Source organism: Euleptes europaea, chromosome 4 (genome assembly GCF_029931775.1).
Source record: "Euleptes europaea isolate rEulEur1 chromosome 4, rEulEur1.hap1, whole genome shotgun sequence".
NCBI lineage: Eukaryota > Metazoa > Chordata > Lepidosauria > Squamata > Sphaerodactylidae > Euleptes > Euleptes europaea.
This window is the reverse complement of record NC_079315.1, coordinates 52,357,037-52,384,705: the sequence shown is the minus strand read 5'-3', so window position 1 is coordinate 52,384,705 and position 27,669 is coordinate 52,357,037. Positions and strand designations below refer to the sequence as shown.

The following is a 27,669-nucleotide window of genomic DNA, read 5'->3' as shown; positions in this document are numbered from 1 at the left end:
GAGGGGGTGGGTTCGGGAATAACATCTGTTCTGGCCAATTGCTGTTAAGAGACTTCTCTGCTAGAGTGGTTGCTCTCCCTGAAGTTTCTTAATTTGGCCAAAGCTGAATGGAAGGGTACAGGACGAATCTTTCCCTGCATACCCCAGATCCCTGCTTCAGGACCTGCTGTGGGCTCAGATACGGGTGAAGTTGTTAAGAGTGGTGGATTGTAATCTGGAAAACTGGGTTTGATTCCCTACTCCTCCACATGAAGCCTGCTGGTGGCCTTGGCACAGTCACAGTTCTCTCAGCCCATGCTGAGGCAGACAATGGCAAACCACCTCCGAACGTCTCTTGCCTTGAAAACCCTACAGGGTCACCATAAGTCAGCTGTGACTTGACAGCACTTTCCACCACCACCACTGTCTATCACTCTAATGGATGTGATGTCCAGATGATTATACTGTAGCAATAGCATGTTATAGCACCACTGTTCTGGCTGGCTGCCAACTCCCGGTGTTGGGTTACAGTGTCTCTGGAGCACCGAAGAGAGAAGACACTGTCGGGGCTTGGAGGTTGTAGAGGGTAGTCAGGAAAATACAGTCAGTAGTTCAGAATGCCAGAAATCAGAGTCCGTATTTTGCCAAATCAGAATCAGCACACATGGTCAACTTAAGCCGGTCCAAGGTCAGAGAGAGCCATTCAGCGTGGGATTCAGCAAGTTGCAAGGTAAGTAACACATTGCTTCCTCATCACACCTCTTCCCAGCTACCCCTTTTCTAGCATGCCTGCCTGAGCTAGTCTTCATCCTGTGAAGACTTCCCGCTCTGTGCCCTCCGCAAGCTCCATTATGCTTCAAGCCTCACACTGTGCCTTTTAGTTACTAATGCCTTTCTCAGTCGCTGCCTCCCCCTGTCAGCCCTTGACAATGCCTCTGGTCAGTCAGCAGTTTGAGGGCTGACAGCTAGGCTACTGGGTCCAGGCTCCCTGCAGGGTGGGTCCTGACAAGACTTCAGGCTGTGAGTCATGCGGAGGCTCTAGGAGGTCAGCAGCCTGACAGCTGAGCTACCATCTCCTTGTGAGACTGATATGGGATGGATCTGATAACCCTTCAGGCTGCAAAGCCTGATGCTGGCCCAGTGGGGCTGGATCCACCTGGTCAAGCTCTTCCTCTGAGGATGACTCATTCTCCTGAGACTGACCCATGACACCCATTAACTTTCATGGGCAAAATATCAGATTTATGAAAGAGTGGGCTCTAAGCCATATTGTGCCAAACATGTGATAGTTAAAAAGGTCAATCGTACAATCTTAGTTAGAGCATTGCTATGCCAGAATGTTTTGACTAGCCTGCTCATTAGGGTTGCCAAGTCCCTCTTCACCACCAGCAGGAGGTTTATGGGGCAGAGCCTGAGGAGGGAGGGGTTTGGGGAGGGGAGGGACTTCAATGCCATAGAGTCCAATTGCCAAAGTGACTCTGATTAGTGCACCAACTGCAATACTTTCAGTAGTATGGTGTTTATTACAGTATTCCAGTTATATTTCAGGTGTTTTCACTAGAGCCCATCACTAGGGTTGCCAGGTCCCTCTTCCCATCGACGGGAGATTTTTGGGGCGGAGCCTGAGGAGGGCAGGATTTGGGGAGGGGAGGGACTTCAATGCCATAGAGTTCAATTGCCAAAGCAGCCATTTTTCTCCAGGTGATCTGATCTCTATCGGCTGGAGATCAGTTGTATTAGCAGGAGATCTCCTGCTACTACCTGGCAGTTGGCAACCCTACCCATCACAGTCTTGTGTGGCTATACTACAGATAAGGCCTACTCTGTGGTAGCACCTGACCTTTGGAATGCTCTCCCCGCAGATATTTGTTTGGCATACAGCCTCTTTAGTTTTAAGTGTTGTGTACATTTCTTTTTTTCAGGCTTTTGTTGATACTCTGTAAAATAAATCACTGACTTGCCTTTTTGCTGTTTTTTCTGCTGTCTTTTAAATAAATGTTTTGATTATGGTATTGATTTTACTACTATTGCTGCTGCTTGTATTGTCCACTGCTGTTTTTAACAATACTTGGTAGCATTTTTATTAATGAGAGTGGAAGCTGCCTCAGGAGCTTGTGAGTACATTCACAGTGCAATCCTAAGGGGAGGGTAGTTGCAGTGGGCTTGGGGACGGTGCAGCCATGCCGCCTCCTGAGTGGCTTGCTGCCGGGTGCAGCAAGCCGAAAATGTGAACTGATCTCTATCGGCTGGAGATCAGTTTTAATAGCAGGAGATCTCCAGCTAGTATCTGGAGGTTGGCAACCCTAATGCTGGCTCAGGGGTCACACCGGCTCCAATCCTCTTCCTCCCCCCCTTCAGGATTGCTCTGTAAGTTATGAGTGCTCTAATTACATATATACAAATATTCACGAGTGATTGGATTGACTATGGGGACTTTTCCTTAAATCCCATATTATCTATCGAGGGACACAAATTCTAGTGATGCTTGAGAGCAGTTTTGTTTGTTTTGGCTTGCCAATATTCTGAACCTTCTCCTTCATACTTTTCATCACATTTTATGCCCCAGTATGTGACTGCTTTCTGAATAGGGTTGCCAATTCCAGATGGAGAAATTCCTGGTGATTTGGGGTGGAGCAGGGAGAGGGCAGAGTTTGAGGAGGGGAGGGACTTCAGTTGGGTATAATACCATACAGTCCACCCTCCAAAGCAACCATTTGCTCCAGAGGAATTTGATTTTTGTAGTCTAGAGATCAGCTTTAATTCCAGTTGATCTCCAGGCCTCACCTGGAAGTTGGCAACCATATTTATGCACAAATGTATTCTGACCTGTGTTCATAGTCAATCTCTAATTCCTGGATAGTTAAAGAGGTGCATAGAACAGGTAATGAACTGGAATGGGTAGAAAAATCTATTGATCTCCATCTTTAGGTAGTTTGTCAAATATACTGTGATGGCTATGCTCCTTTTCTCTAGGCTGATCACAGCTAGTTCCTATATCTCTTAATATGTCTTACTCCATTAACCATTTAACCAACTTAATGTTTTCTTCTGAATATTTTTAGCGACATGTTTTTCCAGAGCCCCTCTGTTGTATGGGAGAAAAAAAGCCTACTACAAGTTTGCACTTTTTTGCTCTGTGGGCTTGAATTATTTAAAACAAATAAAATGAATACCCACACAAAAAGATCAGGGCCCTTGTACATTCCCATAACTTTGTTGTGATGAACAAAATGTGTATGTGTGTGTGTATCCTTAAGATGTCTCTGTGGGCGTGTCAGACTGAATGAAGTACTTCAGCAGATGCTAAATATTATAGACCTCTTACTTCCTTTCCTTTCAAGTCCCATAACTGCTGAATGATAGACCTAGTGGCTCTATGTAATCAAGTTAGTCTTGGAACAGATACAACAGTTTCATAATATAACATTTATCTGTATTTCCTATTTCCTGCTATTTAGAGTCGGAATAAACACTTGGAAAAAGTACATGTAGTCCTTGGAAAGAAGTTGTGTGATGTGGATTCTATTACTTCTGCTTTAACATATGCCTACTATCTTGATAAGGTAATTATTTTATACACATACTACCTTATGCTTTGTAATACTTATCATATGTAAATATTCTACCTTATTCATCTCAGAGCATGACTATGAGATGCCATGAAGAAAACATTCTGATTTTCTGGTAGGGGAACTAAGGCTAAGAAATAACTGAACTACATTTTCTTTTAAAGATCCAACACAGTGATTCAATGACCACCTTACTGTGTAATCTTTTCCTACAGAAGGCTTGGAGTTCCTTCACCTGCATGAATTTTCTTTAGTAGCAGCAGCTTGTAACTGGAATGCCCTGCTCTTTAATACTCATCTTGCTTCACCCAGCATAGTGATCATTATAAAGAAATTATTAAAAACTGATGTTTATATGCTAACCTTCTGCATTTTGGTGTGTTTCCGTCATCAGTTTCCTGGTTCCTTCTCTTGTGTGTTATGTCCTCTTTGGCATGGGTTCTCAACAAGGGGGGAATTCCCCCAGGGAGGGAATTTTAGGGTTCGGGGTGGGGGGATTGGGACCAGTATTCAGCAAAGTGTGATGTCCTGTAGATTATGTACCATCTGTAAAATTGTACTTTGTTTTTAATTTAATCTGCGACATTCAATAAAGTTTATGATGATCTTGGGAAGGGGGGAATTATATTCTGAACAATGGTGAAAGGGGGGAATGGAGCAAAAAAGGTTGAGAACCACTGCTCTATGGTTATTTATGCATGGGTACTTGAACTCATGTTCGCCCCCTGTCTGACTCGATTATTCCTTGGAGTTCTGCATGAGTTTTCCGTCCATTAAAAATGACCTCACTGCCAGCCCTTGCAATGCTTGGGTCTTCCCGTTCCTCTGTTAACCTGACTCTTCTCTCTTCCCTGAGCTCAGCCTGACTGAAATCTCCATGCAGGAGACAAAGGGCACTTTCACACATGCCAAATAATGCACTTTCAATCCACTTTCAGTACACTTTAGCGATCGTTTGCAAGTGGATTTTGCCAATCCACACAGTAAAACCCAGCTTCAAAGTGCATTGAAAGTGGATTATTCGGCTTGTGTGAAAGTGGGGAAAGTGTGGGCCACAGGAAGCTGCTTTCTCTTACAGCCAATCACAAAGCACCATGTGAACAGGCACGGATTCAAATGCTTCCTGCTTCCTCAGAGCTCATTCTGAGCAAAAGAAAGGCTTTTTAAAACCAAGGCTTGGATTTCTCCCCCTCCTTCCTTTCAGATTGCTCCATTTTTTGGTTTTTGTTCTTAAAATGCTTTTTTAATGTGGTAATTGGGTTTTTTGGGGGGGATCTTCTCTCACAGTAAGCGCTACAAGTAAGCCAACTACAAAGCAGCATTTAAGGGGGTGGGACTTGATTTGAGCTTGGATGCTGCTTGTGCAGAGATTCCCAGCCAGCAACGAACCTCAGGTAAAACTCCCATGCATAAATGACCTTTGTTGAGTTGTTTGTGCAGGTGTTCTGTTTTAAACTCTCTAAGGCATTCAATCTGTTTTTTATGTTGTAGTATCAGTAACAATAAAAAATAAATGTAGAAAACGCGTTGACCTGTGGCCAGTGTAAACACTGTATGCCTGTTATTCACACATTATCGGAGAGCTTCCTAAATCACAGGAATTCTCTTGTTATAGGTCAGTCCACCTGACATCCTGTGCTTACCAGTAGTGAACCTACCAAGAAGAGAATTCTGCTTCTACACAGAAACAAAGTTTATTTTGGAGGAGCTGAATGTCCCAGAGACTCTTCATGTCTTCCGGGATGAAATCAATTTGCATCAGCTGAACAATGATGGGAAATTGTCTCTGACTCTTGTGAACGGCAGTGCGCTGACAAGGTATCATGCTGTGTATTGGTTTCTAATCAATTTGGCTTAAGTATAGATTTGTCCTTGGCTGCCACTGAAGATCTTCTGTCCCTGAATTTAATGTTGACTGAACTGTTTGAAGGGGGATTCTGTCACCTGTGTGGCTTGGCTTGATCTCTATTAGAAACTTGATCAGTTATCTTGAGAGAGACTTCATATTACACAGTGCCACTATTAGACATCTGATGTATCATATATTAGTTCAGCTACGGTATTTCTGTTGTTTTGCATATATTTACAAAGGTCATGTTTACATAGCTGGAGTTCATTCACTCAAGCCTTATGAAATAAGTTCCACAGACACAGCTTGAATGTATGAATGCTTCCTGTTCTGTCTGTGAGTATCTCTCTGTCTATCACATGCACACAGGCACTTTCCAGCAACACTGAAAGCCTGACATTCTTTGAGTCACTACTAATCTTCCCTTTCATTCGGCCTGTGCACAGAGGACAACACAGATTTCGGCTAGAGGAGGGAGGGTTCTACATTCCTTGCTTCTATCCAATACTATTAGCATTTCAAAAAAGTGAGAGGAAATGGCAGCATCACACAGTCAGGATTGACCTCAAGTGTCTGGCAGCAACTGAGGATGTTGCTTGTAACCCAACACACTAAAAAAGGAAATGTGCATGAGTCACCCATTTTGTGTGCTGGCATAATGGGAAATGCAACTGATGTATCACTCCTGTGGGTTAACCTGTCAACTGGACAGAGTGACAGTATAGCAATGATTTCTGTGTGTTTTTATTTTCAGTTGATCTTGAATAACAACTCTTAAAATGAAGTAACATAACAATCTTTGCTAGTAATCCCACTTAAAAATTGCGCCATTTAACTACATATGGATGACTGCTGCATTGCATTCTAGAGTTTGAACAAATAGAAAATTAAACTGAAAGCAACCTTTGAAAACTTTGTATTGTAGTGAAGATAAAAATCTGGAGTCAGCTGTTGTCAGAGTCATCAACCCTGAGGAGCGATGTGATGGCAACCTGGAGTTACTAGAATCTTCTTCCTCCGTAGTAGCAAAAGAGATTCTCCAAGAGGCACCAGAGTTAATCACTCAGCAACTGGCTCATCTCCTCAGAGGTGAGAGATTACTCTTTATATTAAACACTGAAAGGTTTAATGGAGTGTTTCTGAATCTGCTCATGCAGAGAGACTCCGATCCATTCTTTGGTTAACAATCCCTTCAAAGACCATAGGAAGCTGCATAAAAGAAGCAGGGTGTAAAGAGTTTGTTAAAGAGTAACATTAAATGGAAGATTAAAAATGTGCATTTAAAAATAGGCATGGCTGGGATATTTGCTGTATCATTAGACAAGAATGCTAACGATATCTGCGCATCAGTTGGGTACCAGAATATCTCCTAGCATTGTTTTGGCTTTGTTCCTGAGGCACACGAGATTTGGACATTAATGCCATACAGCAGCCAGTGAACAGGATCAAACTCATATATTGATCTAATGTTGCTTTTTATGCCCCTTGCTTCAGGTTATATAGTTCCTGAGCAGGTGACCCCACTTCTTCCAAACCAACTCATCTAGGCTCTTTGCTCTCTCTCCAATTTGCAGTGTTCTGTCAAACATACAATGTTATTGGTAGAATATCAGATCAATTTGGTGTCTGTTTAGTTCAGCATTCAGTTTCTGACAGTAGTCAGATATCCCATGAAAGCACACAAGCAAACCATGATGGAAAAGGCATCACTCCACCATGTTTTTGTCCTCAGTCCTTGATAAACATAATTTGCATGATGAGGGTTCATTTCTAGCTATCATCATTTACTCAGACATTGATATATCCACGCTCTATGAATGTGTCTGAAAACATGATCTAAGCTACTAGCACTCAAAACATCTTGTGGCAATGAATGCCTTTTTTGTGGAAAGGAATTCTGTCTTGGTTAGGGACTGGCAAACTGGATGGCTGTAATCAACCATCCTTTAATCATTATGCTGGATGGGAGGGGGAGTCATCATTTGGGGTCCATAGCTTGGATCCCCTCCCCCCAATGAGACACTCATCCACATCAGTTTCAGATTTATAGGTATCACACTTGTATTTTTATGAAATAGTTTTGATGTCTCAGCACCCACGTTTCCAAGACAGTGGGCTGATCCTGTTCACTGAGATATATACTTCACCCCTTTCTGCTCCTGATGTAAGTGAGGTGGGTGTACCTGTGATGGACAGGATTACAGTCTTCCTATAAGAGCTGGTCAGCATTCTGGGAGTTCTTTAGATCCCAGCTTTGTTTCTGTAAAGTCGCATATTGGTGATGGCCAGGAATGTTTTTTATCCATAATGATGGATTTGCAGAGTACATTGCTTTTCTGGAGAATAGGAAATGTGCTACTGCTCTCTGTTCCCTAACAACTTCAAGGATGGACTACTGGATGGGAAAGCAGAGTAAAAAATATGAGTAAAAATAAAATACTTTGGGGACCCCTGAGCTGTTGACTTGCCCTTCCTTGCCTCTGTAATCCATCAGGCCTTCTGTTCTTCCTTCACCACCTGCTGCTGCTCCTTAGCAGCAGAATCAAAATATATCAAGCCAGCATTCAGAGTGAAACATTCTTTACATCCTCTGTTGTGGCGGAAGTACTCCCCACACAGACAGAGGCCCAGTAAAGAGTCAATAGTAACAACACCTCCCCGTATATCCTTCTTTCTCCTTTAAATTCTGCAAAAAAAACCCTATTCAGTTATCATCTGTCTACAGTCCAAAGCTACCATGACAATCATTTTCTTTCTTTTTACATATTTACATTTTTTCATATTTGTCAGATTTTTTATTTCATTCAATCTGACTTTTCAAAGTGAAGTCACATTTTAGAAATCTGGCTGAGACCTAGGAATGTTTTTGCTAATATTCAGTCTAAATTTGTACTATTCAATTCATAACAGTTGTTGGACATTTTTTGATTATTTTTGGATATTTAACAAGAATTTGTAAATGTGTATACAGTATACGTCTCATTCTGAACCAAGCCATAAAATGGGGATCAATAGATCTGTAAAATGGAGATAGGGATAGATGGGGGGGGGGTTTCTGCACAACTCTGAAAGAATTCCCAGGTTGCAGAAAAATCTGAAATATGTTTTTTAATTGTGGGTTTAAAATTCCCCCAAATAATAGAAACAACAAGAAAAGAATTCCCCCTGAGCTCTCAGTGGCCATTTTGGGGGTTGGTCGGCAACACAACAATATTGCTGAGCCATCTAAGCCTTGGTTTCTGCAAAGCCATGGTGGGGAGTCCTTGGAAGCCAAAACAGCACTGGAAAAGGTCTTGTACCCCTCCCCTATCATGTCCTCTGAAGGAGCAGGACTTGCTGGCGACAGGTCCAGTGGTGACTATTGGAGGCTCACAACTGGGTTCAGCCTGGTGCCGGCAGCCACTGAACAACTGGGCCTGTCTGTCAGCACCCATAGCACAATTGAGGCTGGTAAAGTTGCTAGCCCAATGCAGGAGGGGGGGGGGACAAAAAAATTGCAGCTGCTCTCATGTTGCTTCGTCACAACTTTTGTTGTGAACTTGGAAGTGATGCTGTTGCATTGGGGGTGATGCTCAAGGAGTCCACTCAAACTCTTGGAGGACTGCCCTAATGTGATGATGTCATTTCTGGGTTTGCACTAGAGGTGATGTCATGCCATTGGAGAGATGGCAATTTCCTGCCATCCCTCCCACCCCCACAGTCTTACTGAGTGGTGGGGGTAAACCAGGACTGCTGGGGAGGAAGACCTAGCAGTCCTAAGATCCTGCCTGTCAGCAACCACCACACAATTAGGCCCAGCCCAGTGCTGGCCACTGCACAATTTGGCCAGATTTTCCTGGGGAGAGGCTCTCAGGGGAGGGAAATCTGAAGATCAGAAAGCAGGTTAAGGTGGCTGGTGGGTGGGAAGAAGAGAGGAAGTAGGAAAAGGGAGTGCTATGGGAACTTTGCCAGGGAAGGCAAAGAGGGAGTAGTGGGAGAGGGAGATACAGGGAAAACAAGATCTTCCCCTTGTGGGTTCTTCACTTGTCATGACTTATTTTCCATTAGTATATATGTAATTCACAAGCGAGTATTCTGATTAGCAGCAGTAGTAAAATAGCGTTTTAGGACCTGCCACAGAATACTAAGCTAGTTATTGAGTGTTCTAGAACTCTTTCTCAGAGTGTTAAATATACAAGGGTAGAGGTGGAAGAAATGGAAATCCACACATTTTGGGGGTGGGGGGATTTCAGGAAATATTCCAACCTAATTCAGGCCCCATCTGGAGATTGGCAACCCTGGATATACAGGGGAATCAGCATTAGAATGTTGCAGAGTAGGAAAGTAAGCCTCTGTGCAAAGATTAAAATTATTATGTGAGGAAGATTCATGTTCAAGGTCGTTTTAAAGCTCTGCTATCCCCTGATATCTTTGTCACTCCTTCAGGTACACAATAAATTCCTGCTGGCAGACTCTAGCAGACCTTGCTTCAAGAATCAGAATGCTATAAGAGCCAGTCTGCAGTTAGTCAAGGCCTGCTCCATTTTTGGGTTTATGCCAGAAGCAAACAATTAGAAAACCTGCCAGAGACTTGAGCCCGATCATTTTATGTCCCAAGTGATGTTTACTAAGGGACTGCTGCCAAACTCAGAATCCATTAAATTGCTGAATCATTACATTTTTGGTTGGAGCCAGCTGGCAAGAATGTAATTCAGTAAAACTGATTGTCAGGTACCTTAGGTCAGTGCACTCTGTGAAATGCCTCCTTCTGTTTATTTGTATAAGGCCTTGAAGGATACCACAAGGTGCACAGATTGTTACATGTAAACACGGGCCAATTTAAGGCACTCAGAAACATCATTGTAATTCATAATGTGATTTAGGTGCAGCTCCCAAATCGTCATCCAGCTCAATGGATGATCTAGCAGAGTTTCGGAGGACGAGGATTCAGCTGTTATTTTATCAGTTTGCATCAGCTATTGTTGCAAAAAGTTCCTTCTAAGGAGTTTGGGAGGAAAGCCAGCCTTTAAAGAGATCTTGCTTGCAAGAAGGATGATTCACAGGAGAGTCAATGGTTCACTCTTTTTCTTATATGGTTATGAAGGCTAAGTGGATTGCATCACTGACCTTTTATAGATTTCAATGTTAGCCAGGCAAAGGAAGTGGATATTTCAAAGCCATGAAAGCAAATTTTAAAATATTGATAGACCCCCAACTGGGGGTTGGGAAAGGTGGAAACATTTTTTTCTCTAACCCCTTCAAGTGAAGTAAAGAGTTCCTTAATACAAAAAGGATCTCTGAGAAACTCAGAATTTGATCAAACTGGAATTCTGCTAATAAAAATTTCTCCTTGGAAAGGATGGAATGAGTTGTTCATTTCATCACTGAGTTTCTGTCTCTTTCCATTTGGTAACAAACCTTTCTGTGTTGACTTCTTTTCTTTCATTTCTTATACTGATATTTCTGAGCCTATATATTTTTATTTGTACTTTTAAAAATTAAAAGATGAAATCTGATATGCTTCTGCAAGACTTAATATCTTGGCTAACATTTTCTACTTCTAGCATATATATTTTAGTTTCTATAATTGGCTGTAGCTTTTGGTAAAGCACTTCATTCTAAACTAAATTATGAAGTGAAGTAATGCTGTGTGATAGCACTGAGGTGATGAGAGATAACATTCTAGGACTACTAGGCAAACTGAAAGGTAATAAATTTCCTGGTCCAGATGGCATATACCCAAGAGTTCTTAAGCAACTCAAATGTGAAATTGTTGATCTGCAAACCAGTATATGTAACTTGTTGCTAAAATCATCCTCCATGCTGGATGACTGGAAAGTAGCAAATGAAAAACAATTTTTAAAGAAAAAATATTGTTGAAGGCTTTCACAGTCAGAGTTCATTGGTTTTTGTAGGTTATCCGGGCTATGTAACCGTAGTCTTGGTATTTTCTTTCCTGACGTTTCGCCCGCAGCTGTGGCAGACATCTTCAGAGGAGTAACACTGAAGGACAGTGTCTCTCAGTGTCAAGTGTGTAGGAAGAGTAATATATAGTCAGAAGGGGGGTTGGGTTTGAGCTGAGTCATTGTCCTGCAAAGTATTAAAGGTAATGTGCAAATCATTGTCCTGTAAGTATCAAGATAATGTGCTAATGAGGGTGTGGTATGTTAATGTGGAACCATTGTATCCTGAAGTGATCTGTTAACATGTGGAATCCAAGGCTAATTTGCATGGCTATTGTGGACTGTAGTCTTTGTTAGTCTGGAGGTTTTCAGGACAGGAAGCCAAGCCTTATTCATTCTTAAACTCTCTTCTTTTCTGTTAAAGTTGTGCTGATGTTTATGAATTTCAATGGCTTCTCTGTGCAATCTGACAAAATAGTTGGTAGAATTGTCCAGTATTTCAGTGTCTTGGAATAAGACCCTGTGTCCTGTTTGGGTCAGTCCATGTTCAGCCACTGCTGATTTCTCAGGTTGGCCAAGTCTGCAGTATCTTTCATGTTCTTTTATCCTTGTTTATATGCTGCGTTGTGTGGTCCCGATGTAAACTTGTCCACAACTGCAAGGTATACTTTAACAGAAAAGAGAGAATAAGAATAAATAAGGCTTGGCTTCCTGTCCTGAAAACCTCCAGACTAACAAAGACTACAGTCCACAATAGCCATGCAAATTAGCCTTGGATTCCACATGTTAACAGATCACTTCAGGATACAATGGTTCCACATTTACACACCACACCCTCATTAGCACATTATCTTGATACTTACAGGACAATGATTTGCACATTACCTTTAATACTTTGCAGGACAATGACTCAGCTCAAACCCAACCCCCCTTCTGACTATATATTACTCTTCCTACACACTTGACACTGAGAGACACTGTCCTTCAGTGTTACTCCTCTGAAGATGCCTGCCACAGCTGCGGGCGAAAGGTCAGAAAAGAAAATACCAAGACCACGGTTACACAGCCCGGATAACCCACAAGAACCAATTTTTTTAGAAAGTTCCCAGAGGGGATCCTAAAATCTGTTTCAGGTAAATTAGTAAAGACTGGATCTTGTTAGATCTCCAAAGCTAAGCAGGGTTGGCCCTGGCTAGTATTTGGATGGAAGACCACCAAGGAAGTTCAAGCTTGCTATGCCGAGGCAGTAGCTACACAGATGCAGGCAATGTTAATCTCTTGCCTTGAAAACCCTACTGGGTTGGTCTAAGTCAGTTGTGACTTGATGACACTTCCTCCATAAGTAACATGGTTGTGTGCATCAGCCAACGTATAATTAAAACAACAACCAGCACACTTTCTGATGTTTTACTTCATAGGAGAGCTCCTATAAGTATTTCCTGGGACAGAAGTAATATGAGATGCAGTTGTACACCTGTCTATCTGTAAGATATGAGTTTCCCAAGATTATCAGTCTACCTATGAGAGTATATGCATGCATGTCTACAGAAATTAGAGAGTACAAACTAGAGGCAATAAGTCATAACAAAACAAATGCCACTGGGAATCCTACAGCAAGACTGAGTCAGTAGCCAAGTACCTTTCAAGGGCAAACAAATGCTATATCATGGGAGCAGGCAAAACTGTTTGATGGAGAAAGTATAACAGCAGTATCCTTTCACAAAGGACACAATCACTTGAACAAAACCAGCAGGCACCTAATTTTAACAGCTGTTTGGAATTGTATCCTTTAGTAACATATAAACCCTCTGATTTCTGGATCTACATTTGTGTCAGTTATAGTAGTAATCTGCACCCATGAATAGGCAATATTTGGTTTGCCTTATTAAACTCTGCAGTGAGTGAGCGGCAAAGTCTCCCCTGCATAAATGGCCATAGAAAATATATGTAGGTTATATAGAAGTTAAGTTTGACACTGAGGTCTTTAGCCAGTTGGGAAATAGCCTGTACCCAGACATTTTATGGCAAGGGGGGCATGATTACACTGGTGTGGGGGCTAAGATTGCCAGGCCATCATAATACTAAACACTGAAACATCTTGGATAAGGACTGGTGGTGTTGCATTGAATAGTTGGGTTAATAGTAGTACTTCCACGTGCCACTAGGTAAATTCATATTGATATCTGTGTGTCTGGGAGGGAGGCAGCATGGTATAGCTCAATCTCATCAGATCTTGGAAGCTAAGTGGGGTCGGTACTTGGAAGGGAGACCACCAAGGAAGACTCTGCAGAGGGAGGCAATGGTAAGCCACCTCTGCTTCTCACTTGCATTGGAAGCCCATTGCTGGGGTCACCATAAGTTGGCTGTGACTTGATGGCACTTTACACACACATAGGGTTGTTCAAAAAAAAATTAGTACATTTTGGGTTTATTTGGTCTGATTTTTTTTATTTTTTTTTTTGGTAAACCCAAAATAAGCTGAATATCCATACCAGTAAATATGGGTTTTTGGCTTATTTCCAGGTTTACAGGAGAAAAAAAACTGGGCCCATTATAGTCTATGGAAAATTCTTTACTGAAGCTCCCATGGGGGCATTTTTGGAGGTAGCATTCCCAAATTTTCAGGGTAGCTTAAAGGGACTCAACTTGCATGAACCCCAAAGGTTGGTGAAGATTGGGTCAGGGAGTCCAATTTTATGGGGTCCGGAACGGGTTGCCCCCTCCTCCATAGAAATGCATGGTAACATTTACAATGTTTTTCGAAGGTGAATGGGGTTTTTTTGGAAACCCTTTACATATTTGTATAGTGCAGTGGGAGCCAATGCTTGTTTTCCTGGAAAAGGGAGATGGAGTGGGGGAGAGACAATGTCTTGACCATTGTTGAACATGTTTCTAACTAGTGTAAACTAAGAGAATCAACCACACTGAAAATGTCATTAATAAGGCAGTGGTGGGCACGATTCCCCTTTGCAGAAATAAATATCCAAATTGTAAGACTTTTTTTTTAGGGAGGGGGGTTCCAATGGTGGAATGGAGCCAAAATGGGAAGATGTTCAAGGTGGGAGGGGGAGTTGCCATATGCTGAAATGGAGCCCCAAATTAAGAAGAAATTCATAAACCAGGCACTTGCAGGGGAATCTTTCCATCACAGAAACAGAGACCCAAATGGGAAGAAATTCACTGGAATCGGGGGGGGGGGGAGCTTTCCACTACAGAAAAAGAGCTCCAAAATGGGGAGAAACTCTTTAGTGTGGAAGCTATGGGGAAAATACAGCTCCCATGCTTCTTTACTAAACTATGCATGTTGACCCCACACTCATACACAAAAGCTAGTTTTGTGTGCTATTGTGGTAAACATGCAGCCATCCAGAGAATTCCAACAAACGGCTCAGTGATCACTCAATCAGATCATTGATCAATCTGGGAGATATTTGTGGCTGCTGATTACTATGTGAGCTAGTGTTGTCAACTCTGGATTAGGAAATTCCTTAAGATGTGTGGGTGAAGGGCAGGGTTTGGGGAAGGACTTCAGTGGTATATAATGGCATAGACTCCACCCTCCAAAGCAACCATTTTCTCTAGGGGAAGGGATCTCTGCCATCTAGAGATTAGATGTAATTCTGCGAGCTCTCCAGGTCCCACCTGGAGGTTGGCAACCCTAACATTGCAAGCCAAACCAGCAAGAGTCCAGGCGTCCTTAACTTTTTGCCTTGTACGTCTATAAAGGAAAGAGCTAGAGACTTAAAAAATTAAACTTGGGAATGCAGTAGTGAGGTATGAAATAGTGGGGGGGGGGCATTGCTTCCAAATGCCCTCCCCCATATATATATGGAGTTGGTTAGGGCATAAGAGCCAGCATAGTGTAGTTGTTACTGTGGCAGACTAGGGCTTGAGAAACCCAAGTTCAAATCTGCACTCGTGCAGTGAAAGCTTGCTGGACAACTTTGGACCATTCACACACTCTCAGCCCTGGCCCTGGCTAGTATTCAGCTAGGAGACCTCCAAGGTATAACAGGGTCATGATGAAGAGGCAGGCAATTGCAAACCACCTTAGAAGGTCTCTTGCCTTGGAAATCCTACAGGGTCACCATAAGTCAACTGTGACTTGATGGCAAAAAAAAAAAAACTTTAAGCAATTTTCTTTGTTTTGCTCATATTGGGAAGGGTGTGATTCATACAGGTTTTCTCACTCATTGTGGATTTCCTACAAAATACATTTTGAGGCTATAGCTAAACTAGTTGCATTTCTGAATTCTGCACCCCATTGTTATATCCTTAGGCACCTTCCTCCTGGAGGGATTTCACAAAGTTAGGTTGAACAGTTTGCTGCCACTTAAGATTGGAAATGCTATTTTACTGTCTTCCTCATATGAGTGTTGTGAGGGTCCTCCTTCCCTTTTGAACCCTCACAATTTTTTCTGCTGTTACCAATAACTGTGAGGGTTTTTAGTATTTCTTAAACCCCACACCTTGTCAATTTTGTGTGAGGAGAAAGCTTCCCTTTCCTCTCCCCAGGTGAAATTGAGAGGCTTAGAGGCTGTAACTGATTTTATAATAATTAATATAAATTGAAGTTTATTATTTACAGAGAGGTAGTTTGTTTTTCTTCAAGAAAGGCACAAAGCTTAGTTGGATATGAGCAGCTCAAATCTTAAACGGTTACAGGCACGGTACTTAGTTCTCAGTACAGTTTCTTCAGGTTATTCAGTAAAATACTCAGATGTTGTTCAATATATGCATATACTCAGTATACTCAGTGTGGACTCAGTTTATCCCAGCACACAGAATACCAGAGAGTGGAGGTTCATCCACAACCTTTCCCACTCCTCAGATTTGTCCACCTCCTCTGGAAAACAAATCTTTCTCCCCCAAAACACTGAGTTAGGAGTCTCCCTATTTCAGGAGCCACCTCCCACTTAGTGACTGAAGAAAGGGTTTTCTCTTTTTACCACAATCTTCCCCTTGTCACCGCTCAGATTTGCTTTATACACACATATAATAATGAACACATAGGTTCTTAGAGTCTCTACACACAGGCACAGTTCAGGAGCTCAGAGTTAAAGGATCAAAAACGTCTCTCTCCCTCCAAGAAGACTCCTGGCAGCTCACCAGACTCTGCCCACTGCCTGCTGGCTTTGGCTGACAGAACTCCTTAGTCTCAGCGCTTACATTTAACCCTATATGCATCACAATTGCCTACAAATCTGAGGCTAAGTTGGAACATCAATATATTTTAGAACATTAGGCTTTGCCAGTCTAAATGTTTTAAATGTCTGGCCATGACTGATTTATAACAGCTACTCCAATATGCCTGATTCTCCCCCCTCCGAAAAGGAGTAATGCTTAGGATTCAAAAAAATAAGTATCAATTATGGTTTCTTTTTTATGTATTGCTTTTGTCATCAGTAACACATACAACCATATAATCCCGACATTTATCTTTTATCTTAATTGAGATCCTCAATTGATTTGGCAAAAGCTGTTGTGCAATTATTACTCAATTTGTTATCAATTATTTAATTAGACTGTGTAGACAAGTGATAAATTAAAATAAAATTAATCAAATAGTGTTACTGTAGCTGTACTGAAGCATGACCTTCTTGATCTTTTTTCTGTACAATTAGGCTTACAAATCAGTTCTGATCTTCTCATCAGCATTAATTCTAAACTAATGAGCTTGCCTTGTTTTCCAACTTGACTGCTACCTATTACTTTCCACTGTAAGCCAAGTATTTTAAAGTATTTTGAAGTGTGATTTTCTCTTCTCTTAGCATTGTTTTTTTAGAACTCTGAACCCAAGGTAGCTAAACCAGTATATTGTAGCCCCTATATATTCCACTCTGTTGCCTCTCCCAGTTCCTGGTGCTTTGTAAGTACAGTGGTGAGCAATGCACATGATACTCAATCTGTCTGTTATGCCAGCCCAATCCTATTTAAGGTTGATGATGCAGTGATAAGTGAATCAGACTGGTTCAGTACACAAACAGGTCATTAGAAATTTAAAATAGTGACATATTACCCAAACTAAACTTTTATTCCTGACACTTCCAATTTACTTAAAGGCATCAATTATCAAAAAGTGGCAACAAAAGATAAATAAATGTGTGTGGAAAGGAAAGACACCAAGAATTAGATTCAAAGTTCTCCAAGATGAAAAAAAGAGAGGTGGACTTGTGCTACCAAATCTTAAACTTTATTATCAAGCAGCCTCCCTTGTTTCACTAACAGATTGGATAATTCATCCCGAAGATAGGAAGAGTAGACTGGAACAAATTGGTATGGACCAAGGTTTTCATCCTCTTTTATGGAAAAAGAAAGATATTAAGACCACAGACCTCACAGGATATGATGGTAATATTAGAGGACATCTCGTGAAGATATGGGAACCACTAAAAATAATTCTTAGTCCTTCCCCATCAATACTAATGTCACCTACCAAAGCGTATTTGGACTTTTCTACCAGAAAAAGCAAGGATTATGTTATCTATTGAGATCTGTTGACAAGAAATGGTAAAATAAAGACTTTACAAGAACTCCAAAATGAAAAATATAAATATTTCATGGTTTGTGTATCATCAAATAGTTCACTGCTTGAGAAAGGACTGTTACGGCGAAAGTAACATGAGAAACCTAACGGAGTATGAACAAATAATAACAAAATCACAAGACCATTTGCTGACTAAATTATATCAACTTTTATTGTCATATGAAACAGTGTCGGAACAAGTAGAAACCTGTATGATTAAATGGATGCAAAACTTTGGTGATGATCCCAATGAAAATCTGTGAACGACTTTGGACTATCAAAATAAATTTCTCTTCTTCGCAAGCCATGAGAGAAAATTGGTATAAGACGTTTTACAGATGGTACCTCTCACCAAAGGATCTTCAAAAGATATACAAGACAAATCAAGTCAATTGCTGGAAATGCTCTGAAACAGAGGGAACCTTTTATCATCAATGCTGTACATGCAAAAAAAAGTCAACAATTTTGGAAGGCAATTGGGAGATTTCTCATTGTCCCGACAATATTCCAATAATTCCAGGCACTCAGTAGTGGTTCAGCAGTAACCAGTGGTTTATTGTAATTCCAGGGAGCATTCAGAAAATCTCATAGCTCTGGTACAGCACAAAGATTCTAATGACCCACTCATTCCAGTAGACTCCGGTTATAGCCAGCGTAAGATCCCATCCCCCTCATGTCCAGGTGGTTTCTCTTCATTCAGAGGCTTTCAGCATTATCTGTGCCCCTCAAGGTCACTTTTCTGCATTGCTGTGTGAATTCTTAGAACCCTCCCTTACACACACACACACACACACACACCACACACACACATTTTGATCTGGTTACCAAAATAAATAAATTACTATATACATCATGACAGGCATTGAAACCAAACAATCCTGACAGCAATACATAAAGAAATTCAGGACATGTTACAGGCAAACTTTGAGTTAATCCTAAATATATGTTGCTGGGCATAATACCCCCTCAAGTGAGCTCAATTCACTCAAGACCACTTTTTCAATACGCGACTACTGCTGCCAGAATTCTATAGGCAACTTATTGGAAAACGTCTATGATTCCAGATATGGCTGAATGGATTAACAAATTATTTGATTTTGCTCTGATGTCAAAACTAACACACTTGATGAAAATGAATTCAATAGATGACATAAAGTTGAAATGGCAGCCACTATACGACAAATATTCATGTGCCTTAAGCTCCTCTGTTTTTTAGTGTGCAGAGAGGCAGAACATCAAACTAGTATTTAGCATTTGGAGTTTGCAGTTTTAGTTTAACTGATATAGAAATGTTTATGTATTTATTGCATTGTAATAGCCATTACCTGATTCTAATTACTAATTAAGTGCTTCCAACCTTTTTTGCGTTTCAGTGTGTAATTTAAAGTTGATGAAGGGTGTATGTATGTATTATTACATTGAAGCTTGTACACAGACATATTTTTTTTATTTCCCCCCTTTTCTTTCTCCCTTGTTTTCTTTTTTCTGTACCCCAATATATTAAAAATATATGTATTTTTTAAAAAGACATTTAAAATAGCAGTCACATTTTGAAGTTTTGGACTGCATTTGCCCAGCATAGGATCATGTTCAAAATATTGCTGCTGATTTTCTTAATTTTGCACAACTCTTAAGTATGCTTGATGAATATCCCAAAATATCTGCACTATTGTGCTACCATCAATATTGGCCTGCCACATTGTGAGCAATTATTGTTGGCACTGAATGGGTCCAGGCCATTTCATGCTGCACAAGGGAATTATGGGTACAGGATTTGAATATGTGGCCCATGTCCTTTCTTTTACAGGGTTTTTGTGATGACAAGATGGAGTATTGGCTATGTACACTACTCTTGAACTCCTTGGTGGAAAGGCGAGATACAAATGTGAAATGAGAACTAAAATTGCTGAAACTAAAATGGCAGTTAGTTCTAACAATCTTCATAAAAATGTATCTGTTAACTACTGCTTATCTTTGTGTACATATCTTTGTTTTAAAAAATCATTTTTGAATACAAAATATGTGCTTGTTTGGACAAAGAGCTGGGACACATCAGGTATAAGATTTAAATTCACACTTAATCAAAGGTAATTCTTAAGAATTTTTCAAGGAAAATAGTTTCATATATGTTTATGTGACTCAGACTGGTGTAGCAATCCTGGAAGCATCTTTAGGAGGACTGGTATATTCCTTAAAAAGGTTGTTAACATTTTCCCCCAGCCATTTCCAGCACATAATGCAAACTGAATTTGAGGCAAGCATGGAAGGCTGCTGACTGGAGAGGAAAAACCCTACATTATTTTGGGGTATATAAAACTAGCTGTGTGATTCTCTGGTTTGTAACCTTGAAGTTTTTTTCTAGGTTAAAGAGACATAAACAGGGTGGAAGAAGTATCAAACAAATCACCATGAAGAGGGGAAAGTGAAAATAAACAAAATGATAGCTATTACTATTATCTCATTATGAAGATAAGAATGCTGTTTTCTTCTTGTCTTTTTCCTCTTAAACATCACAGGCAGTATCCTATTTAAAGCAATTGCTGTGGATTCTGAAAGAATGTCTGAAGAACAGGATGAAGTGCTTTCCAGATTGGAAGAGAAATTCCCAGAGCTGTTACCTCGTGAGGAGATTATCAGTGTTCTAGAGGAGGCTCAGTTTCATGCTGATGGTACAGCATTTCCTTTCTCTCAGTTGATCCCTTGGGACACTTTTTACCTTGTTTACTAATATGAAAGGTGATGTTGTATGGCATCATGGAACCTATAAATCTACAAAATCATTCCCCCCCCCATTGCACTGTGTGGTGGTTATTTTTAGAGTTAGGATGCAATGGAAGAATGGCTCTTTAATTTACTGGAACAGTTCCCACCTCGAATGCATGTTTATGTGTGTTATGGGGGATAATATGTCCAGGAAAAGATAGCAAAATGTGTGTATGCGGTACAATCAGTGAATGAACAACTCCACTCTTGGTGCCATTTAACTCAATTTTTCATAAATGCTTAACTGAGAATTTAAACTCTATTAGTTTTTAATAGGACCCTAATTCTCAAAAATGATGTCATAAATATCTATCTGGACGGTACCATTTCAGAATACAGGTGGGAAATCACATAACTAAATGTTCCTCCATACAAAAAAATAACCCCTGCATATATGAAACTAAACATTGAGAAGAGAGACCTATCCTTCTACCATGTAGATTTTACATGTGTGGGGACATTTTCTTTTTTTATTATGTGAGCCCTTGTCTGCAGTCTGAAAAAGTACAATTGAGGAATAAACTTACTATCTAATCTGCTGCTTGTGTAAACTAAGCCTTAGATGTGCCTAAACATCTTTGGACTGTGCCACTATCTTCCTGTATTCATTGTAGTTTTTAGAAGACTGTCATGTGTGAGGCTTCAGTCCTAAGAGGACGTTCCTGGGAGTAAGCCCAACTGAATAAAATGAGACTTGCTTTCAAGCAGACCTCTTATGGATTGCTCCAGAATCACCTTGATAGTACAAAAATGGCGCTTGACTATACAATTTCTTACTTCTAGACTGATTCCTAGATCTTTTCAATGTAGACGCTGCTGATTAGCTGTGTGTGAGGTAGAATTACCAACCTCAACATGGGTCCTGGAGTTCTCCTGGAATTATAGTTGGTCTCCAGACTACAGCAATCGGAGCCTCCTGGAGTAAATGGCAGCTTTGGAAGGCAGGCTGGATCATCTCTTTCTCTCCCCTAATACTGCCCTCCCTAGGTAATGCCCTCAAGTCTCCAGGAGTTTCGGAAGGTGGAGTTGATTGTGTGTGTGTGTTATGTGCCGTCAAGTCGCTTCCAACTCATGGCGACCCTATGAATGAAAGTCCTCCAAAATGTCCTATCTTTGACAGCCTTGCTCAGATCTTGTAAATTGAAGGCTGTGGCTTCCTTTATTGAGTCAATCCATCTCTTGTTGGGTCTTCCTCTTTTCCTGCTGCCCTCAACTTTTCCTAGCATGACTGTCTTTTCCAGTGACTCTTGTCATCTCATGACGTGACCAAAATACGATAAAGGAGTTGATTACCCTGATGCTAATCCTAAGCATTTATCAATAACTTTCCTGTCTGTCCTATAGGGCTCAGGATTGAGGAGGCTGTTCTCAAGAATCTTAAGGAGGTGTCAGATGGAGAAATAAAAGTTGCAGTTGGTACTGTATGTTTGAATCTGGAGGTAAGAAGAAAGCGAAATGAGATTGCCCTTTTAAGGCCAGTTTTTCCCCTCATGTGTTTCTCTGTGATGTATAAGCATATTTCATTGTTGCTGAGTACTTACTAGAATGTTGCTTGTGACATAATATATGCAACTAATGTGCAAAAACCCCTTTTGGTACATGTAGAGGCAGTTTCAAATTCATTCAGTGGTAGCTGACTGGCATTACCTTGATTTATTTTTCTTTTTTGTTTTCTCAACATATATGGATAGAATAATGTAGAGACACTAGTCTCTATTCTATCCTACACTGAACTTCTGATGACAATGGCGTAGCAAGCAGGTGATCACAGAAGGCCAAAGAGACTCAATGGGGGGAAAAACTAACATTGTTCATATCAGCAAGGGCTGTGCACATGCTTGTTCCTGGCTGCCATCACTGGTCTGGATCAAAATGTTCCTGTACCTCCTTGGCAGCTGCTGTTGTAAGGTAACCAAGGAGAGTAGGGATATGTGTTCAGATATTTCTGGTCCAAATATATATCCAAAAATACCTTATTGGTATTTTTTTTTTATATAGTTGGGTGTCCTGATGGTATTCAAGTTTTTTTAGGATACTGGTAAATGGGTCCTGAAAAATTCTGGAAATGTTTCAGAATATACAGAAATATGTGGGGCCAGCATTTTCTTCAATTTTACAGTGTGTCTCTGTCAGTGTCTTCTTGCCAGGTCTTGTTATTGGCTTGGCAGTTTGGTTTGGCTTGGATTCTCTGTGGCTGCTGTGAAAAAGGCAAATTCCATGCTGGCCATAATTAGATGAGGAATAGAGAATAAAACTGCTGCTATCATATTGCCCTTATACAAATCTATGGTGCAACTACATTTTGAATACTGTGTACAGTTCTTGTCACCACACCTAAAAAAAGATATTGCAGAAGGTGCAGAAAAGAGCAACCAAAAGGATCAGGGGGCTAGAGCAACTGCCCTATGAGGAGTGGTTAAAACGCTTAGTGCTGTTTAGCTTGAAAAGAAGGCGGTTAAGGGGAGATATGACAAAGGTTTATAAAATTATGCATGGTATGGAGAGAATGAACAGGGAGAAGCTTTTCTCCCTCTCTCATAATACCAGAACATGGGGTCATCTGCTGAAGCTGGAGTGTGAGAGATTCAAAACACATGAAAGGAAGTATTTTTTCACACAATGCATAGTTAAATTGTGGAACTCTCTGCCCCAGGATGTGGTGATGGCTGCCAACTTGGAAGGCTTTAAGAGGGGAGTGGACATGTTCATGGAGGAGAGGGGTATTCATAGCTACTAGTAAAAATGGAAACTAGTCATGATGCATACCTATTCTCTCCAGGACCAGAGTAGCATGCCTATTACATTAGGTGCTTTGGAACACAGGCAAGATAATACTGCTGCAGTTGTCTTGTTTGTAAGCTTCCTAGAGGCACCTGGTTGGTCACTGTGTGAACAGACTGCTGGACTTGATGGGCCTTGGACTGATTCAGTATGGTCTTTCTTATGTTCTTATGTTCTGTTGGGCTTGCAACAGATGTCCCTTGCCTCTGTTGGTTTGGCTTGCACTCTCTGGTTTGACATTGATTGTATTAGGGTTGCCACATTGGCCTGGGAGTCTACTAGGATTCTCTGGTTTGATGTTGGTTCTGTTGGGCTGGTTGGTTCTGTTTTCATTGGGAGGCTTTTGGCCAGTGGTTGCTTGCACTTGTGTGTTCAGCTATTGGTGTCTTTGCCCTAGAGAAAGCATGGCATTTCCCCCCATAGGAAACAGTGGAGACAAATAGCATGACTGGGGGCACTTTGTTCAGGGGCCCATAGAATTGGATCAGTTGGTTCAATCTACTTGAAACTTGGGGGGGGGAGTCTTCAGCAGACAAGCAGCACTAGGCTCTCTGCAGTTTTTGTGTTATTTGCTTGAAAAACAGCCACTCCAGTCCCCCAGAAAGATTACCCATAGGAAATAATGGACCTGAAAATTTTCAGAATCCCAGGGGTGGGGGTGGGGAACCCTACCCTGAATCCTAATACCAAAATGGTACTGGGGAACCAAACAACATGGAACACAAGTGTTTATGCTCTTCCTGAGATTCAAACCTGAAAAATACCAAAAATACCAAACATGCCTAGTTAGTGGGCCTAGTTCACCAACTAGAGATGCAGCCATGCTTTGTCTACAAAGAAATCTCCATAGACCTGTACAAAATGACCATATTGTCAGGCATCTGCTAGCTCACACTTCTGTTCTTGAAAGAAAGTTTAATTAATTTATTTTATTTACATTATTTTGTAGTCCGCCTTTCTCACAGGGACTCAAGATGGATTACACATAGTGAGTCAGTACCGTCAACAAAATGGGACATCCAATAACCAATGCATTAGGATTTTAGAAGTCTGGAATCAAATGGAAAGAACTAAAGCATAGCATGAATATTAACATGACACATCAACAGCCCATTCCTGAGCTTATGGCGGCTGGGGACAGCATGGCTGAGGCGCTGCCGCGGCACCTCCTAAACCATTCCCCGGCCATCGAAAACCTTTAAAAAGCCTTTAAAAGGCTTTTTATTTTTTAAATGGGGCTTTTCGCCCCATTGAGAACAGCGACGCTGGTAATTTTTGTACCACTTCCAGCACATTCGTGACCTCCAAGGACAAAAAGAGACAGGAAGCTGCCTACAGGCATCTTTGCCCCCCAGCATGCCCTGGGAATGCTCCTGGGATGCAAGAATGCCCCCCCCCAGAACACCAGTGTAGGGCTTTGCACTGGTGGGATGCTGGCAGAAGGCCCAGCGGCTGTCCTTGGGTGGCACTGCTGCGGCCGTGCTCGGAGACTGGTGTCCAGGCCTCCCCGCCAACATTGGGGCCTCTCACCGTGGCATAACTGGCCTGGGAGCCGGTGCAGGGGCCCCCAATGCCAGCGCAGCCCCTTCCTGGCCTCCTGAGGACTTTCGTCCTTGGAGGTCAGGAATGCGCTGTAAGTGGTACAAAAATTACATAATAGGACCCTGCTTACAATAAGCTATACACAGCAGTATAGACCGCAGTCCCTAATAATTTATTCAAGCAAGTTTGAGAACCATTTTCTACAGTTGCAACCCTAATTACCTGTGTGGAAAAGCCCTCTTGAAATTAATCATCACTGTTCCATTAAAGTTAATTTGTGACTACAACAATTATTTAGTTTTGCCCACATATTATTACCATGACATGCAAGATCTGTCTACCTAATGCCAATATAATTGGCATTCAAGCTCAAGTAGCAGCTGAGAAGTGAAATAAACGTTGTGGTGTTTTCATTGACTTTCTTGGGAGGTCCCCCCCTCCCCGAGTGATGTTAAAATATTACTCTGTAGTATCATCAAATTCCTCTCATGCATTTTAACTTTTTTGCCCTGTAATATGTTACATCCTGAAAGTACATTTTTCTTCTCCGCTGGGATTCCTTTGAAAATAACATTTTCATCAAAGTGACTTTAAAGAAGAGTTAGTTTTCCCTTAAAAAATGAATAATGTTTACTCAGTGAACTTAACTTACCATCTCTATATATTTGTAAAAGATAGAGTTTAGAAAACAGCTGGCTTTAATGAAGTCTTATGTATTGTGAATCTCTTTGTGCATATGCCTTGTTTTCATATGTTGGTAAACCCATTGAGCCCATTATTCTGTCTCTGTTTGTAGTCTATTCTGGTTGATTCAAGTGCAAATGCTGCTAAAAGAGCTGGCATGATGCTTTGGGAGGCTCAGGTATAAATCCCCAAGGTGCCATGGAAGCTTGTTGGGTGACCTTGGACCAGTCGTTCTCTTTCAGCCTAATCCATCTAATATGGTTAGCATGAGAATAAAAATGAAGGAGGAGAGTCCGACGGCTGCCAGCAGTGTGGATCTCGGCTTTTTGTCTTCCTCTTTACAATCTCCCCCCCCTCGCCTTGTATTGGATTAGCTCTGCGCCCCTCTACGTGACTTTTTCTTTTCTTTTTTTGGTTGTTGTTTAACAAATTTTACAATTTTAAACGGAGCCCACAAAATGGAGTCGGTGCTTCAGAAAGTTACTTTCGTTTCTTCATACTGAAAAACTTTATAGACGCTCTGCTGCCCTCCAGTGGTTTTTGGACGAATTACAGTTGCATTTCCCTCTCTGCTGTTTTTTAACTGGCAATCTTGTGGGCAAAAGGATTATAGACACCAACTGAAGACTAATCAACTTTGTTTTTGTTTTTCTTTTTCTTTCTCCTCTTTTTCATGTGACTCTTACCCATGGATTACAATTTTTAATATTTGCAATTACTGAACCCTGGAAAAATTGTCAAAGGAGCCAATTGTATAATACTATATTTTATTGGGAATTTTGGCCTTTCTACATTTATTGATTACTGATAATTAACTTGAAGCACCATTACAGGTTGTGTTGATTGATTTATTAAACAATCTCAATGAATTTAAAGAACTATTAGTAAATGAGTTGACCTTGTTATATCTAGATCAAATACTTATTTTTTAATATTGTGTAGTTGGGAGAAGGAAGACGATAACAATTTTTTATGTATAAAATTGAAGTTGATATGTTTCCAGGTTTTTAATTATTATGAGGAAAAGGTTTACTAGCTTTGCCCATCGACAATCTCAAAAACTGAAAGGTAAACAACAACAAAAAAATTTAGAAGAATTTGAGGAGTCAGAAGAAGAAGATCAAGACGTTGATGTGGCGAAGTTCAAATCCACAGCAGAGAAGCCACAGGCGAAAAGTTTGGTGATGGCTAAAGAAAATCAGGACTTTTTTCTGCGTACTCAAGAAATGATACTGGATATGAAAACTTCTTTACAGAAGTCAATTCAGGACTCAGAACAGAAGGTGCTTCAAAGTATTGCAAAAGTTGAGGAAAAACTTGAATCTAACTCCCAAGAAATTATTAAAATTAAACAGAAGCAAGAAGACATAGAGACTTCAGTAACACAACACACTACAGAGCTTCTGGAACAATCAAAAATAATTCAAGATCTTTCAACTAAAGCTGATGCACATGAAGTGAAGCTTAGAGACAAAAATATTAAATTTCGCGGGATTCCTGAACGTTTCGGGAAAGAAAGCTTGGAGGCAGATGTCAGGGCATTACTTCACGACAATTATGACTTTGAAGAAGATGACACCCTTCTGGAATTTTGCTACAGAATAAACTCATCTTTCGCTACTAAATACAACAAACCAAGAGATATATTGGTGAGATTTGTTCACAAAAGAACCAGAGATCTGCTGCTGAAGACACAAAGGGACGACCCACTGATATGGGAAGGAAGTACAATACAGATCTTATCTGATCTCCCGCGAAGTGTCTTATCCAAAAGGAAAGAGTACAACGAGCTAAAGCAAGAATTGGCCAAGCAACAGATCAGGTTTTGTTGGCTCATTCCATACTCTTTAGAGATCTCACTACCACAAGGGAAGAGAATAATTCATAATCAACTCCAAGCAAAAGACCTACTAGAAGAATTAAAAACTTCAGAAGACTCATCCCTAAAAGATCTTGAAGACATTTCGGAAGCAGGTCCCAGTACGTCACAACTGACCCAGAAAGATAAAAAACAACCTCTTGAAAAACGAGAACTTAGAAAACACAAGAAGACTACTGAAGGTGACAAACTAGACCAAGCAGCAGCATTGTAGA

The 27,669-nt window shown here is 40.9% G+C and overlaps 1 protein-coding gene across 1 annotated transcript in view; it reads left to right on the top strand.

The window, feature by feature from the left end:
- The first annotated feature begins 643 nt into the window (after window positions 1-643).
- LOC130476984 (protein prune homolog 2-like) overlaps window positions 644-27,669 on the top strand; it is a 78,175-nt gene continuing 51,149 nt past the window's right edge. The window contains exons 1-6 of the mRNA XM_056848985.1: window positions 644-709; window positions 3,438-3,542; window positions 5,164-5,366; window positions 6,323-6,486; window positions 20,322-20,474; window positions 21,913-22,007. Coding sequence (XP_056704963.1) covers window positions 644-709; window positions 3,438-3,542; window positions 5,164-5,366; window positions 6,323-6,486; window positions 20,322-20,474; window positions 21,913-22,007 — 786 coding nt within the window. The remainder of the gene's footprint in view (window positions 710-3,437; window positions 3,543-5,163; window positions 5,367-6,322; window positions 6,487-20,321; window positions 20,475-21,912; window positions 22,008-27,669) is intronic.